At 34.3% G+C, this 15,985-nt stretch overlaps 1 protein-coding gene across 5 annotated transcripts in view; it reads left to right on the plus strand.

Annotated features, from left to right (window-relative positions):
• Nucleotides 1–12,798, plus strand: part of RPS6KA6 (ribosomal protein S6 kinase A6) — a 171,950-nt gene extending 159,152 nt beyond the window's left edge. For all 5 annotated transcript variants that reach the window (XM_070044684.1, XM_060292449.1, XM_060292448.2 and 2 more), the window contains 2 exons: nucleotides 5,597–5,737; nucleotides 7,014–12,798. In XM_070044684.1, the coding sequence (XP_069900785.1) occupies nucleotides 5,597–5,737; nucleotides 7,014–7,139 (267 nt within the window). In that variant the 3' untranslated portion in view covers nucleotides 7,140–12,798. The remainder of the gene's footprint in view (nucleotides 1–5,596; nucleotides 5,738–7,013) is intronic.
• The last annotated feature ends 3,187 nt before the right edge of the window (nucleotides 12,799–15,985 follow it).

The raw sequence follows: 15,985 nt of genomic DNA on the forward strand, positions 1-15,985 counted from the left end.
TTTTAGAATTCATCAGTGAAGCCATTTGTCCTGGACTTTTGTTTGTTGGGAATTGTTTTTATTACTGATTCAGTTTTATTACTGGTAATTGGTCTGTCCACATTTTCTAGTTCTTCCTGGTTCAGTCTTGGAAGAATGTATGTTTCTAGGAATTTATCCATTTTTTTCTAGATTGTCCATTTTTTGGAGTATAGCTGTTTGTAATAATCTCTTATGATCCTTTTTATTTCTGTGCTATTAGTTATTTATCCTCTTTCCCTTCTGATTTTATTGATTTGGGCTCTTTCTCTTTTTTTCTTGATGAGTCTGGCTAGAGGTTTTTAATCTCTATTTCATTTGTTTCTGCTCTGATCTTTATTATTTCTTTCCTTCTACTAACTTTGAGTTTTGTTTCTTTCTTCTTTTTCTAGTTCCTTTAAGTGTAAGGTTAGATTGTTTGGCATTTTTCTTGCTTCCTGATATAGGTGTGGATCACTGTCCACTTCCCTCTAATAACTGCTTTTGCTGTGGCCCATAGATTGTAGATCATTGTGTTTTTGCTTTCATTTGTCTCTAATTATTTTTTGATTTCCTCTTTGATTTCTGCAGTGATCCATTGGTTGTTTAGTGCATGTTGTTTAGACTCCACATGTGTGGGTTTTTTTTTTTTTGAAGTTTTTTGTTGTTGTTCTTGTACTTGATTTCTAGTCTCATACCATTGTTGGAAAATATGCTTTATATGATTTCAGTCTTCTTAAATTTATTGAGGCTTGTTTTGCAACCCAGCATGTGAACTGTCTTTGGAGCATGTTCCATGTGCCCTTGAAAAAAATGTGTGTTTTTTTGTTTTTGGATAAAAAAGTTCTGTATATTTGTATTATTTTCATCTAGTCTAATGTGTCATTTAAAACCAGTTTTTCCTTATTGATTTTCTGTCTGGATGATCTCTCCATTGATGTAAGTGTTATATTGACATTGACTACTATTATTGTGTTACTGTCAATTTGTCTTTTAATATCAGTATTTGCATTATGTATTTAGGTATTCCAACTTTGGTTTCATATATATTTACAATTGATATACATCTTGCTGGATTGACCGCTTCATCATTATGTAATGTCCTTCTTTGTCTCTTGTTACAGTCTTTGTTTCAAAGTCTATTCATCTAATATAAGTATTGCTACCCCAGCTTTCTTTTCATTTCCATTTGGATGGAATACCTTTTTTATCATGTCACATTCAGTTTTTGTATGTGTTTACATCTGAAGTGAGTCTCTTATAGGTAGCATATAGATGGTCTTGTTTTTTTTAGTCATTCAGCCACTTTCTATGTATTTTGATTGGAACATTTAATTTATTTACATTTTAAATAATTATCAATAGGTATGTATCAATACTTATTGCCATTTTGTTAATTTTTTTCTGGTTGTTTTTGTCTTTTTTATCTTTCTTCATCTTTTGCTCTCTTCCCTTGTGATTTGATGATTATCACTAGTGTTATGTTTGGATTCCTTTCTCTCTCTCTCTCTCTCTCTCGTGTGTGTGTGTGTGTGTGTGTGTGTGTGTGTGTGTGTGTCTGTTACAGGTTTTTGCTTTGTGGTTACCATGATGTTCGTATTTCACAATATATATGATTATTTTCAGTTGATGATCTCTTAAGTTTGAACTCATCTAAAAACGCTGCATTTTTATACTCCTCTTATGTTTAATGTTTTTAACATCATATTTTCCATGTTTTTATGTGTATTTCTTAACTACTTTATTTGTATATATAGGTGATTTTACCACTCTTGTCTTTTAACCTTCCTAGTAGTTTTATAAGTGGTTGACTTTTACTGTGCCTTTGCCTTTACCAGTGAGATTTTGCCTTTTGTAATTTTTATATTTCTAGTTTGGGTCTTGTCTTTGCTACTTATAGAAGTCCCTTTAGCATTTCTTGGAGAGCCATTGGTTTAGTGATACCTAACTCTTTTAGTGCTTGCTTCTCTGTAAAACATTCTCTCGCCTTCAAATCTGAAGATAGCCTTGCTGGGTAGAGTAGTCTTGGTTGTATGTTTTGTCCTTTCATCACTTTGAATACATCACTTTGGCACTCCCTTCTGGCTTGCAGGTTCTGCTGAAAAGTCAACTGAAAGTCTTATGGGAATCCCTTTGTATGTAACTAGTTGTTTTTCTCTTGCCATTTTTAAGATTCCCTATCTATAATTTTTGCCGTTTTAGTTATAGTGTGCCTTGGTGTGGATCTCTTTTCGTTCAGCTTGTTTTGGACTCAGTTGCTTCCTGGACCTGGATGTCCATTTCCTTTCCCAGGTAGGGGAAGTTTCCAGTTAATATTTCTTCAGATAAATTGCGTCCCTTTCTCTCTTCTCCTTTGAGACCCTTATAATGTGAATATTTGTACTCTTGGTATTTTTTCCAGAAATCTTTTAAAAGCTATCCTCATTTCTTAAATTCTTTTGTTCCCTTTTTCTGTTCAGCTTGGGTGATTTACATTATTCTGTCTTTCAGTTCACTGATCTGTTTCTCTGTATTATGTCATGTACTCTTGATTCCTTCTTAGTGTTATTTTTTTTTTAATTTCAACTATTGTATTCTTCAGCTCTGTTTTATGGTTCTTTATACTTTGTAACTCTTTGTTAGACTTCTCACTGTGTTCATCCATTATTCTCCCAAGTTCATTGAGCAGTTTTATGATCATTACCTTGAAGTCTTTATTGGGTAGGTTGCTCTCTTCCAGTTTGTTTAGTTCTTCTGAGATTCTGTCTTATTCCTTTGTTTGGAACATATTCCTCTGTCTCCTCATTTTGCCCAGTTCTCTGTGTTTATTTCTATTTATTAAGTAGGTCAGTCATGTTTCCTGATCTTGGAGAAGTGGCATTATGTAGGAGATATCCTATGGGGCCAATCAGCATACTCCACTCTGGTCACCAGAGCTATATGTCCTAGGGGTGCCCCATGTGTGTGCTGCGTGGGTTCTTCTGTTGTGGTGGGGCCACTACTCTGGGTGTGCTGGCAGACAGGGCTGGCTCCCAGCCCAGTTGGTTGCCAGGCCCTGTGTTGTGGTGGCTGCCAGCCCACTGTTGGGCAGGGCTGGGTCCTGGCATGAGTGGCTGTTCAGCCCCAGTGGTCCCAAGGCTGGTGCTGCCTTGTTAGTAGGGGGGACCAGGGGCCTAGGTGACTGTCTGCAGGGTCTGGGGGGACCTAGGGCTGGTACCTCACCACTGGTGGGTGGGGTTGTCCCAGGGCAGCTTAATGTATGTGCCTATGGGGCTTTTATTTTTATCTTTGTTTCATCATATGTAACATGTCTTTTTCTTTTCTCAGTTACTTTTAAAGTTTTCTCTGTCTTGGGTTTTGAGCAATTTGGTTTGATGTCCCTTGGTGTAATTTTCTTTATTTCTTTTACTTGGGGTTCACTGACCTTTGATATGTGAGTTCATAGTTTCCATAAAATCTGGAAATTTTAGAGACATTATTTCTTCAAATATTGTTTTCTTCCCTCTTACTTTCTGGGACTCTAATTGTAGTTGTGTGCTTTGTCAGTTGAAGTTGTCCCATAGCTCATTGATGCTCTGCTTTTTTGCTTGCTTGTTTTGCACTTTTTTTTTCTTTTTTATAGTGTTTATTGCCGTGTCTTCACCAGTCTTTTTACCTGCCATCTTAAATTTGCCATTAATCCTATTTGGTTCTTTTTATTTTTTTTTGTCTCACATTTTAGTTTTCATCTCTGTTTTATTTGTTTCTTTTTATGTCTCTCTACTTAACTTTTGAACATATGTTTCAGTTGTGGGTCAATTTTGATTGATTGATTTTTTTCTTTTCATTTTGCATTGTATTTTCCTTCTCTTTTGTATGCCTTGTAATTTTGGATAAGAAGCTTGACATAGTGAATTTTACCTTGGTGAGTGCTGGATGCTTTTGTATTCCCATTCTTGAGCTACTTTCTGAGTTAAATTAGGGAAAACAATTGATACTTTTGTGCCTTCCTTTTAAGATATTTTTAGGCAGGACCAGAGTAGTGTTTAATCTAGGGATACTCACTACTCAGGCAGGTTTCTTTCAAGTTCTCTACCAAATACTCAATGAATATGAGATTTTTCCAGTCTGACTGGTGGGAACAGGCAATATTCTTCACCCTGTATGAACTCCCATTTCCCTCTAATCCTTTCATACAGTTCTTCCCATGACCTTTGTTATTTTTTTCACCACATATGGGTTTGTAATGAAGAAACTTGAAAGAGACCCCCTACAGGGTTCTCTCTCTGCTCCTCTTACCTCTTCATTAATCTTTCTTGCTTTTTCTGCCCTGGTCTTCCCTGACTCTCAGTTCTGCTTCATCACCACAGGGAATCTGCCAGGCTCTGCCTGAGTTTTCCTTACCTACCCAGCATCCTGAAAACTCTTTCAAGGTTCTAAGCTAGAGCAATCATAGGGCTTACTTGATTTGTTTCCCATCTTTTAGGGGTTACTTTCCTTCATTGCCTAATATCTGATCTCTTGAAAACTGTTGCTTCCTATATTTTATGGGTATGTTTTTTTGGAGGGGCTGGGTTTCAACCAGGTGAGTGAATCCAGTTCCTGGTTTTACATCTTGGCCAGAGGCACAGAAGTTCTGGGAACTTTAATCATTTTTATGATTATCATTTATGTCTGTTTTATTGATGTAATTCACTGTTATGTTCTTTTTAATATTATTTTTTCATTTATTTCTGCACATATGTTCTTTTTCCAATAGATTTTTTTGATTGGTTGTTCTACTCCTCTACATAGTTTCAACCAATTACATTATTCTTCAAATTCTGACATTACAGTGTAGTCTTTGGTTTCTCACTACCTCTGCTAGTGATAAAAAGTTCACAAATGCTTTTGTTTCTATATTAGAAGATGCTTGTTAAGGAGAGTTTAATTCTCCTTTCTATAAAAGATGCTTGGTAGAGAGTTTATTTTAAATTGTTACATCATTTAATAAATTTAAAATTGTGTTTTACTATGAGGTTATATTACATTTATAAGTTTTTATTACAACATAGAGAAAATAAGCATATTTACATTTACTCTGATGAAAAATATATGATATTCTGACCACTACATTGCTAGAAATCAGCTGCTAACCTTGGATTTATGTTTTGCTTTCTTTAGTATTTTATACAGTAAACCACCAGTTACTGAGCATATTAACAACATGGGACCCCCATTCTATGATGTTGTATCTGTATACAGATACACTTATACTTTGGGGCCCAGATTACCAGCAAAGATCTATAGTTCCTTTCTCCTCCTGACCATTTAGCATATTCCACCATAGTTCCTGCTACTTTACATTTTTCTCCTCCCTCACTAACCACATTCAAGTTACACAGCATTGGTATCCCCTGATTTTAGAATGGTAAATAAGGATATGCTGTATTTTGAAAAATCTGTTTTAAGATTCTCTTTTGACAGTTAACTATGCAGTATATGGGTTTTGTTTACCCTAATGATAGGTCAACTAAAACAGATTGCAAAGCTATTAATCCTCTCATACTTTGAGAAAATGTGAAATGATATATTTTATTAAAACCTTTAATGATATGTAGTTTCATGTATGTATATATATATTTTTTTCATTTTAATTTAGGATTTGCTTTCCCATATGCTGCATATGGACCCACAGCAGCGGTACACTACAGAACAAGTATTAAAACACTCATGGATAACCCACAGAGATCAGTTGCCAAATGATCAGCCAAGTAGAAATGATACATCACATGTTGTTAAGGTAAAACAAACATACTTTTAAGCACTTTCTAAATGCTTGATACTAATAATGCCATTGCATGCCATCCACTGATGACACATATAATTACTTTAAAGTATCTTTATTTTTTAAAGGTATATTTATAGATTTTTTGTTTTGGTTTGCTTTTTTAAGTAACAAACTTCTTTAGCTACTGCCCTACTGATGATAAATAAAATTTTCTTGATTGTATTTGACTTGCTCTTAAGAGATACTGGGGCTAGGAGCAGACTAAATTCAAGTTTTGTATGGAACCAAAAGATGGCTAGTGGTTCCTAAATTAATAACCATTGGTTTCCATATTTATAGACATTGAACCTAGATTTTAAAGTTTAGTGTTTTATCCATTTATCTCTTGATGGACACTAAGATGTTTCCATATCTTGGCCATTGTGATATTGCTGGAATGAACATGGGAATGCAGATAATCTCTGAGGGTAAAGAAATTGTGATATGTGTGTGTGTGTGTGTGTGTATGGAATATATTATATATAATAGAATATTATTCAGCTTTTTAAAAGGAGATCTTGCCATTTGCCACAACATAGATGAACCCATAAGACATTATTGTTAAGTGAAATAATGTAGACACAGAAAGAAAAATAGTACATGATCTCTCTTATATGTGGAATCTAAAAAAGTCATATATGTAGAAACAGAGAGTAGAACAGTGGTTACCAGGGGCACGGAGGTGGTGGAAATGGGGAGATATTTGTTAAGGTATACAAAGTTACAGTTATGTAGGATGAATAAGTCTAGAGATCTAATGTGAAGCCTGATGACTATAGTTAATAATACTATATTGAGTACTGGAAATTTTCTAAGATTTCAGGTGCTCTCATCACACAAAAAGTGATAACTGTGTGAAGAGAAAATATGTTGATTAGCTTGACTGTAGTAATCATTTTACTATAGATATCAAAATAACATGTTATATGCCTTAAATGTATACAATTCTTATTAAAAATAAGATTAAAAAGATATTTAAAAGCAAATTCAAAGAGTTTTGAAAGACTGATAAAAATAATACATTTTAGTGTTTTAAAAATTTATAAGAAGCATAGTTATTGAAGCAAAAAATATACAAGTAATCAAGTGTTAATTAATCAAGGGAGCATCAATGCACAGATTAAGGATTCTCAATTATTTTCCTGGGGGGAAAAAGTTGTAGTCTAGTTAAATTTCTCATGATATAATGTGGAAGTTTTCTTACTTCCAGAGATTGTTATTCATTTTGTGATATTTTTCATTATTTTAGGGAGCAGTGGTCGCCACATATTCTGCCCTGACTCACAAGACCTTTCAACCAGTCCTAGAGCCTGTTGCTGCTTCAAGCTTAGCTCAACGACGGAGCATGAAAAAGCGAACATCGACTGGTCTGTAAGATTTTTAGTGTTCCTCAGCCTAACTGGATGAATAAAAATTTAAATGTGTGGCTTTTTGTCTAATCCTATATCAAAGGCATTGTTTTCTACTACATTACTTGAATATTCTGTTTAAGCTTCCTTTTTTTAAGGGGGAGTGAGATTAAAAACATATACAGGTCCACAATATTCATACCGCATTGTTTTTCAGTAGTGTCCAAGTGTTTATTTAAGTATAAAATTGGTGTCTACAAGGTCCTACCAACTTCTCTGCACACTAACTTCTAAAGTTCCTTTCAAATAAAGTTACTTTAATAGTCTTTCTGGTTGTGTAAAATAATGGCTTGGGGAATCATTACCAACAATTAAGATGGAAGTATAATAGTATAATGCCAAGCAATGTCAGTATTTTTTAACATTAGATCCTGAAAGGATAGGCTTCTTTTTTTTTTTTAAGAAAAACAAACAAAAAATGTATTGTAGAAGCTTATTATGTGTAACCAAAGGACTCCGTTCATTTGACTCTCTGTAGTTACTAAAATGTAAACATAGTAGTTTGGTGCCAGATTAAAAAATCATTTATGCTAATATGTTAACTCCTAATATGGTTGATGCTAAATTTTACAGGAGAATTAAATCACAGATAATGTGTGCCGACAGACCTGTGTATTATCCATAAAGGGCCTCATCTAGAAATAAAGGTTTTCATAAGGCTTCTGTAAATTTTACATCTAATGGAATTGTAGTACAAGTGAAGAAAATTTTAGCCAAAGGCTTTATATTGGTGTTGTAATCTACTAAATAGGTCATAGTTAAGCCTTTGAAAATAAAGTACATGGTGTTGGCACTACCTTGGTGTTATGTAAGCTGACTTTCAAGTTAACCAATTGGATTTAATTATCATCTGTCCCTTTATAATGAACTACACTGTTGTTTTTTGGACTTCCATGTGCTTTGAATTACAGTGTAGCATATTAATATATCTTTAATCCTATGGTCATATAGTTGAAACTTTACTATAGTGGACTTGTGAGCTTAGCACACATCATATAGTTATAATGCACTTCAGTAAACTTTAGATAATGCTACATAATAGTTTACTTCAAGAAGATAAAGTCTTTTTAAATAGGAAGTAATGTTAATGATATGCATAAAATTTGAACACATTTTAAAATCATATTTATAATAAAAAGCTCTGGCCAAATTTGTCCTATTATTAAATTTTATGATTCAGAACCACTGCGTAGTATGTATTGTTTTCTCTAAATGATGGAATTTGAAAGAATCTTTTTGTGTTGTTGAAGAAAATACCATTACTACTACTTTAAATACCATTACTGCTACTACTACTGCTGCTACTGCTACTGCTACTGCTACTGACAGAAGGAACTCATGAATGTAAACTGGAGGATATTATACTTTTCTTTAGTGAATATAAGTGATCTACTTGTGCATGCTTGATATTCTGTTTGCTGTGTATTTTATTTTGCTTAGTTCAGAGAGAGGTGATTATTGAGTGCTGAAGTATACAATTTAGTCTAGGAGACTTGTAACTTCAGTATTTAATAAAAGAAACTATACATAATTCTCTTTATAATGTAAGTGATGTATATTCCATTCACAAAGGTCTGTTTCTTGTGTGTGATATATAAAAGTATGTATCCTTATTTTGAGGTGTCTTTTTGCAATAATGGAAAGACATTAAAGAATATCTAGTGTTACATGTAAAACATTACTTAGATACATACTGGGATCATATCTTGTAGATTTTTATGTCCCAGTTTGGCTTTTTCTTTCCTCATTTTGCTTTATTACTAGAAGTACTTGTGTGTGACAGTTTGTGTTCTTATATTCTGGCTTATTTTCCTCTTGTCATTATCTTGTTTGTGATGTTATATCTTCTTATCAGAATTGATATGACAAACTCAGAGGTAAGATTTTGGTGTTCAGCTTTTCAGGACAGAGATGCTCTTTCCATGTATGCTTTTGTAGTAGTAGAATTAGGGTAAGTAAAGTTGGAAAATGAAAAATGACCACAAAATAACTTTCAGTCTTTCAATAATCAGTAGTTTTTGAAAGTAGATGATCTTAATTTTTCAATGAGTATGCTCAGAAAGATCATGTCATACAGTCCCTTCCTGAAAGGAACGTGATCAGAAATAAGCAATGAACAGCATGATTCCTTATCACTCAGTGAAGATTGACAGTGTATAAAAGATGCAGATGTGCTAGTGGATTTTTCCAATAATTGTGAGAGCTTTCTTCTGGAAAATTCAAACATGGTAGCTTAACAGTAGTAGGGGGCAACCTTATTATAAGGGAAAACTTCAAATTACACCCTCATTCTGTAGGAGGAACCCAGGTAGGGATACCTAACCATGTCTATTTTGGTTAGAACTCTAGAGCAACAAGAGCAGATATGAACGGGACATTTTTTTGATGGGATTTCTACAAATACTTAACCAGTATAAACAAATCCTTTCTTTGAGACTTTAGAATACTTTGGTTTCTAATGGATTTGTGAACACTATTTTGCATTGCTTTTCTTTCTAGTTGATGGTTCTTGGTAGTATTTAATCATAGCACAGTTTGGGGGTTTTATTGTTGTTCTGGAAAGGAGAGGATATTGTATTGTTTTTCTCGAAGGGAAAAACCAGATTTTCCCAGATAGACTTTACCATCTATTGTACTAAAGCACATATTATTATGAATAAACTCAGGAAACCATTTGTATGAAAATTAAAATGTAGTGCTGGTATTGGTGATTTTGTGGAAAAAAGCAATGGTTTTAATTCTTTCATGAAAATCAAACTTTAGCCTATTTTCTTAGATCCATGAATGCCTAAACTTTGATTTTTGTCATTCATTGCCATTGGTAATTAAACATAGTAAAGCATTTTGATAGCACCTCTGGTTAGCCCAAAGAGATTTTATATGTATAGGCAACTTGAAACCTTAAGAATAGATGCTTGGTGTTTATAACAGGGGTCCCCAATCCCCCGGGCCACAGACCCATACCGGTCTACGGCCTGTTAGGAACCAGGCCACACAGCAGAAGGTGAGCGGTGGGTGGGCAAGCGAGCGAAGCTTCATCTGCTGCTCCCCATCGCTCCCCATCACTTGCATTACCACCTGAACCACCCCGCCCCCCCACCCCCGATCCATGGAAAAATTGTCTTCCATGAAACCAGTCCCTGGTGCTAAAAAGGTTGGGGACTTCTGGTCTATAATGTCTCCTCTTTGAAACGTCATGTTAAAATAGTACTTCCCACAGAAACTTATTCATACTGATTGAGTAGCATTTTCCTGACAGTAAGAGGCCCTTCATATATGAAGAAGGAAAAGAACCACTTACCTTGGCTTTAAGATCAACTAGAAAACTTAGGCTTTAAACTAGGCAAAGTATGTCTTTGGCATTCTCTACATTCTCTTCCTCCTGACTTTCCAGCTCTTGCATGCTATCCTACTTGAGTAGCTCACAGAGGACTCCAATTATTAAAGCTTAATCCAGAAGGATTCTGTGCTCCAAAAGGACCTCTACCCTTCCCCTTCCATGAATCAGAACTTCCATTCTCACAGAGCAGCTATTTTCAGCTAAAAAGGTGAAAGGAAAGCGATTTTATTAAATTAATTCACATTTTCCTGTCAGTGGCTAATAGATAATTTGACATTTTTCAAGGAAGAGGTCCATTAATCAAATGAGTTTCTAGTTGCTGGATTTTCAGGCAGTCTAGCCAGATGAGAATAATTTTAAAATCAGTTATTATCAGGGAAGATATTTTGGGGCAAGGAACTTACACAACGTGCCCCTAGTATCAGATTATCAAAAAAAAAAGTGTCCTTTTTGTGGTTTTTTTGTTTTTTGTTTTTTTGCACAGCTCCTTCCTTACTACTTCTCAATCTACATTTTCTCTTAAAAACTTCCAAGCTCTTTCATCACAATGAACTTCACAATGAACTTTTATGACAGAATTGTGTGGAGGGAGGCAGTTGTTGTTAAGCCCATATTTATCTGTATTCTTGTTTCTCATATTACATAGTCCATATAACATAAGTAGTCTCCCCCCTAGCCCCAGACTCTATTCCTATTTTATTGATAGAGAAACAAGAGCACAGAAAGATTGAATGCAAACTATCAGTGCAGTCAAAGTCTCCAGATCCTTTGACTAGATTTCAGGACACAGGGAACCTATTTATCACAATGTTATTCCTCAACAAGAATGCAAGCCATATTAGGTATAGATTTGTCAACTACACTTAAACTCCTTTAGAACAGGTTCTTACATTTCAAAGCTTATTCAAGTATTTTTGGCGTGTATCTCAAAATGAATTAACAGAATAATTCAGTAGTGTGCTACCTGCCTTCCTATGCAAGAGTGTAGTGTCATTGATAGTGATTATTATCAAATACATTATTATCAATACATTATGCTCATGGATGCACTGTTCCTGGTTTTAGTCATACAATATAGTGAAGTCCATCATATAATTTGAATGAAATGATAAAGCTTGATCATCTAAAATTCAGTTTGATTGCTAATACTTGAAGGTATAGTAAACCCTAAATTATAGGCATAAGCTTCTTTGAAATATGAAGAAAAACACAAAGGAAAATAATTTTTATAATATAGAAATTCAAGATTGCTTAGTTAGATAATATTCCACAAATTATGTACCTTTTAGTTTATTGACCAGCAAGAAGTCTTAGCTGAATGCTTAGGAATATAGACATATATATGTATATATACATATGTATATGATAGACACATTCGAATTTGTTTTATATTCACATTTCTAAACCGTGTACAATAGAACTTCTTTGGATGACTTTTGCTTTCATTTTGTTTGTGTAATAACATGAACTAATTTACTCGTCAAAAAATGTCTTATTAAGCATCTAAGTTTATGTGGGACAGTTTTAGAGAATGTACAAAGTGCATTAGTTTCTTAATAAATTGTCAGAATGTGACCAATTAGATTTATTTGCTTCTTTTCTTTCCTATCAACTAATATTTCTCAGGTCACATTTGAGTTCTCTTTTCAAATTCTCTCCCTCTGAAATTGATACCACTTATAGCAAAAATGTTGTTTGTTTTTTAGTATGATAAAATCATTTTAAACATCATGGAAGCAGTGTAGCAAGAAACAACCATTTTAAAAGTTATACAAGGGAACTTCCCTGGTGGTGCAGTGGTTAAGAATCTGCCTGCCAATGCAGGGGACACGGGTTCGAGCCCTGGTCCAGGAAGATCCCACATGCCGTGGAGCAACTAAGCCCAGCACCATAACTACTGAGCCTGTGTTCTAGAGCCCCTGAGCCTCAACTACTGAGTCCACATGCTGTAACTACTGAAGCCCGTGCACCTAGAGCCCATGCTCCACAAAAAGAGAAGCCACTGCAATGAGAAGCCCGCGCACTGCAAGGAAGAGTAGCTCCCACTCGCTGCAGCTAGAGAAAGCCCGCTCACAGCAATGAAGACCCAACACAGCCAAAAATAAATAAATAAATAAATATTTTAAAAATAAATAAATAAAAGTTATACAAGAAACTTTGATTAAATATCCAAATGCAAGCATGGTTTGGAAATGAGAATTTATTTTGCATTAAATTCCGTACTACAAGAAAAGGAAAAAGAGGTTTTCCTGTGTTTGATTTTTTTTTAACAGTAAATAGTGTTGGTAGTTGTGAGTTACATAGGATTTATGCAGAAAGAGCATAGTTTGCTATAGCCACAGTGGCAAAAAAAAAAAAAAAAAAAACAATTGTCCTGCCAACACTTCCCAAGCACTTTGGGATTCATCGGCTTATTTTCTGATGTAAGAAATATGATATTTACTGATGTTTTTTGCACTTCTCAAGACAGAAATGGCATTAAGTAGAAGTTGTGTGTATATTTGATTCACGTGTACTTAAAAACTCAAAAGCTGAAATTGAAAGAAAAGGTCCTCAGTAGTCAGATTTTTAGTATTTTCTTTTTCTGCCTGCATTATGGAGTTTATACCATAATTTATTTTATAAATGTTTTCTTTAAGATACTGTTCCTTTTGACATTAAAGTTTTTATTGTATTACATTTTTTGTGTAAGACCAAATCCAGTACTGCATTTATAGTGTTTTTCCCCCTCATAGTGCTGCTAAAGAAATAGCTATCATTTTGAATTTACAGCATGCCAAACATGACATAGAAATTTTATTTATTTTTATTCTTGTTAAAACTCTGTGAGCAACATTTATCAAGATATCATGTTAAATTACTAGCATTCTCTGGGTACTAAATAAAAAGGCTGCAACTTTCTAACATTTTACATTAGACCTTGCTTGATCATTTATGGATATAAAATTGTGTCAGCTTTTATACACACGTATATCTTCTTTCATATTTCATTGAAAATTGCTATACATTGTTCAGGAGCCAGTTGTAAAAAAGGCGTATCAAGATATCATTTGTTTATGCATATAACCTTGATATTTGAACTGTAATGTTTTCCCACTTTAGGATTACTCTTCTAATGTTATTAAAAGGCATGGGAATTCAAGAAAATAAAGATGAAAACTTACAGTATTTTTAGGACTTATCAGGAGAATTCATCTGTCTGTAAGTTAAGGTGACAACTTAATCTTTTCTACAGTAAGGACAAATGAAAATCTTAGTCTCTAAATATTGGAAAATTTATTTTAAGCTTGAAATCAAGTAGAATAACAGAAATTATATCCCCTAACATTTGTAGGCCATGTTAGGTTATAGCAGCTATGCATACACATGTAGAAATTTAATTTCATATGAGGTTCAGAAATGCATCTAGAGCCTGGCAGTCAGAATCTCCACGTACCTCTTCTGTTTTTCTCAACTTCCTAAAAGTAAATAGATAGACCCTAGTACAACTTTGCGAAGACTTCAAAACTTGCTTTCTCATTGGCCACATCTTTTTCATCACTCTTATGCTTTTGCTTCTTTCATGCCTCCCATCTACCCCATCCCTTAATAAAATATCTGATCACTGCTTATACATCATAATATTTTAAGAAACTTCTTCCCACTAAAGTATACTTCATTCTGCATTTGTCTTTTAAACATTAGCTACCAGGATAAAGAATGCATTTTTGTTGACTGGTGTCCTGAAATAATTTAGTCCTACCAGGCTCAACTTGGTTTAATCTTCTTAGGTTGACTTGGAGGGTAGGGTGAGGGGTAGAAGAAGCAGACCACAATTTGTTTCTCCCATGATTCCCCCAGTGCCCTCCTATTTACTTGGAGAGATAGATTGAAAATTTTGGGGACCTATTTGTGAAGGTAAGGTTTATGTTCTTTTACCACTGGATTTTTCTAGAATTAGAACCTGCTCTATTCAAGCCTACAACAGCCTCTGTTTCTTTATCTCTTTCCCTCATCTCCATGCCCCATCTCCCTGCCTAAGCACAGGTTAGGAGCCAAGCCTTGCCTTTCTCTCTCCTTTTGCTTCAAGACTCTCAGATACATTTGTTATATTTTCTAAACATAGGTATTTTACATTTTCTTTTAGTATTGTAAAGTAAGCCACTGTATTTTACTTCCTCTGATTATTCAGATTCTGACAAAAAATACATTCTCTTTGTTAATAGTTGCAATTTTTACTTAACAGATGTATGGTGTGTTTTCTTGCCAGACACTATTACTGATTTTATTCTTCATTCTTCTAAAGGAGATTCAAGGTTATTTATAGTAATAAATATGTATGCAATAAGGCCGTTAAAATTGAAACACAAAAACAAAACTGTGAAAAATGATAAGGAAAGTGTGCTGAGAGCCAGGGCTAACAGGTCATTTAATTGAACATTAAATTGAGCTCTGAGCTTCCTGACAGGGAAGGCAAGAAGAGAAACTCAGCAGATTAGATAACAATTACGTGACAAGAAGCATGCCAGTTCTGCAAGAGATGCTTTTTGCTGATGCTGAAGTTTTGAAAGTATTTAACATAGGATAACCTTATATAAGGGGCACTGAACTAAATAATGTCTTTAACCATGGTGTTGTAGCAAATCCATTAGGATCTTTTTAGTTGCAATGCTAACACCTAACTCAAACTGACTTAAACAAGCAAAGGGGGTTTGTTGACTGGATTCATGTCTTAGCCAGTATCATGAGGACATTTTTTCTCCATCCTTCAGATCTATTTTCAATGCTGACCCATTCTCAGGCTCTACATGATGGCAAGATGGCAGTAACAGGTCCAAACATTACCTTTTCCCTCATGTTTAACTCTTGGGGCTAGAGTCAACTCTGTAAGAAATACTTGAATAGAAAATGGGAAGAGGAGTGATCCTTCAGATGGAAATTGATGTAGCCATAATAAGGGCAAATTGATGCAGCATAACATATCATGTCCGCTATTCCCCTATTGGCTACCCAGTATCCTTCCCACATATACACTTTTCTAAATGCCTATGTCTACATAAAATTCACATACCACTCTTCCCCAAACAGAATACTTAAAGTATCTTCCACTTAAACAATGTACTTTCAGGACCATGAACTCTAGGTGACGTGCAGTTTCCTCAGTCAGGTAGGGATGCTGGATGACTTATGACTAAGTTTGTTGTTGTTTCTCTTTAGTGTGGTTATGTTTTTCACTTGATGTTCATTTGGGTTTGTTTAATTTCATTTGAATTTTACCTCCCCCTTTCTATTCTTATTGGTTTAATTTAATTTAATTTGAGATATAATTGACATATAAGCTTGTATTAGTTTTAGGTGTACAACGTAATGGTTTGATATATGTATATATTGCAAAATGATTACCAGAATAAATTTAGTTTAATATCCATCACCACACAAGTTATAATTTATTTTATTGTGATGAGAACTTTTAAGATCTAGTTTCTTAACAAC

Source organism: Globicephala melas, chromosome X (assembly GCF_963455315.2).
Source record: "Globicephala melas chromosome X, mGloMel1.2, whole genome shotgun sequence".
NCBI lineage: Eukaryota > Metazoa > Chordata > Mammalia > Artiodactyla > Delphinidae > Globicephala > Globicephala melas.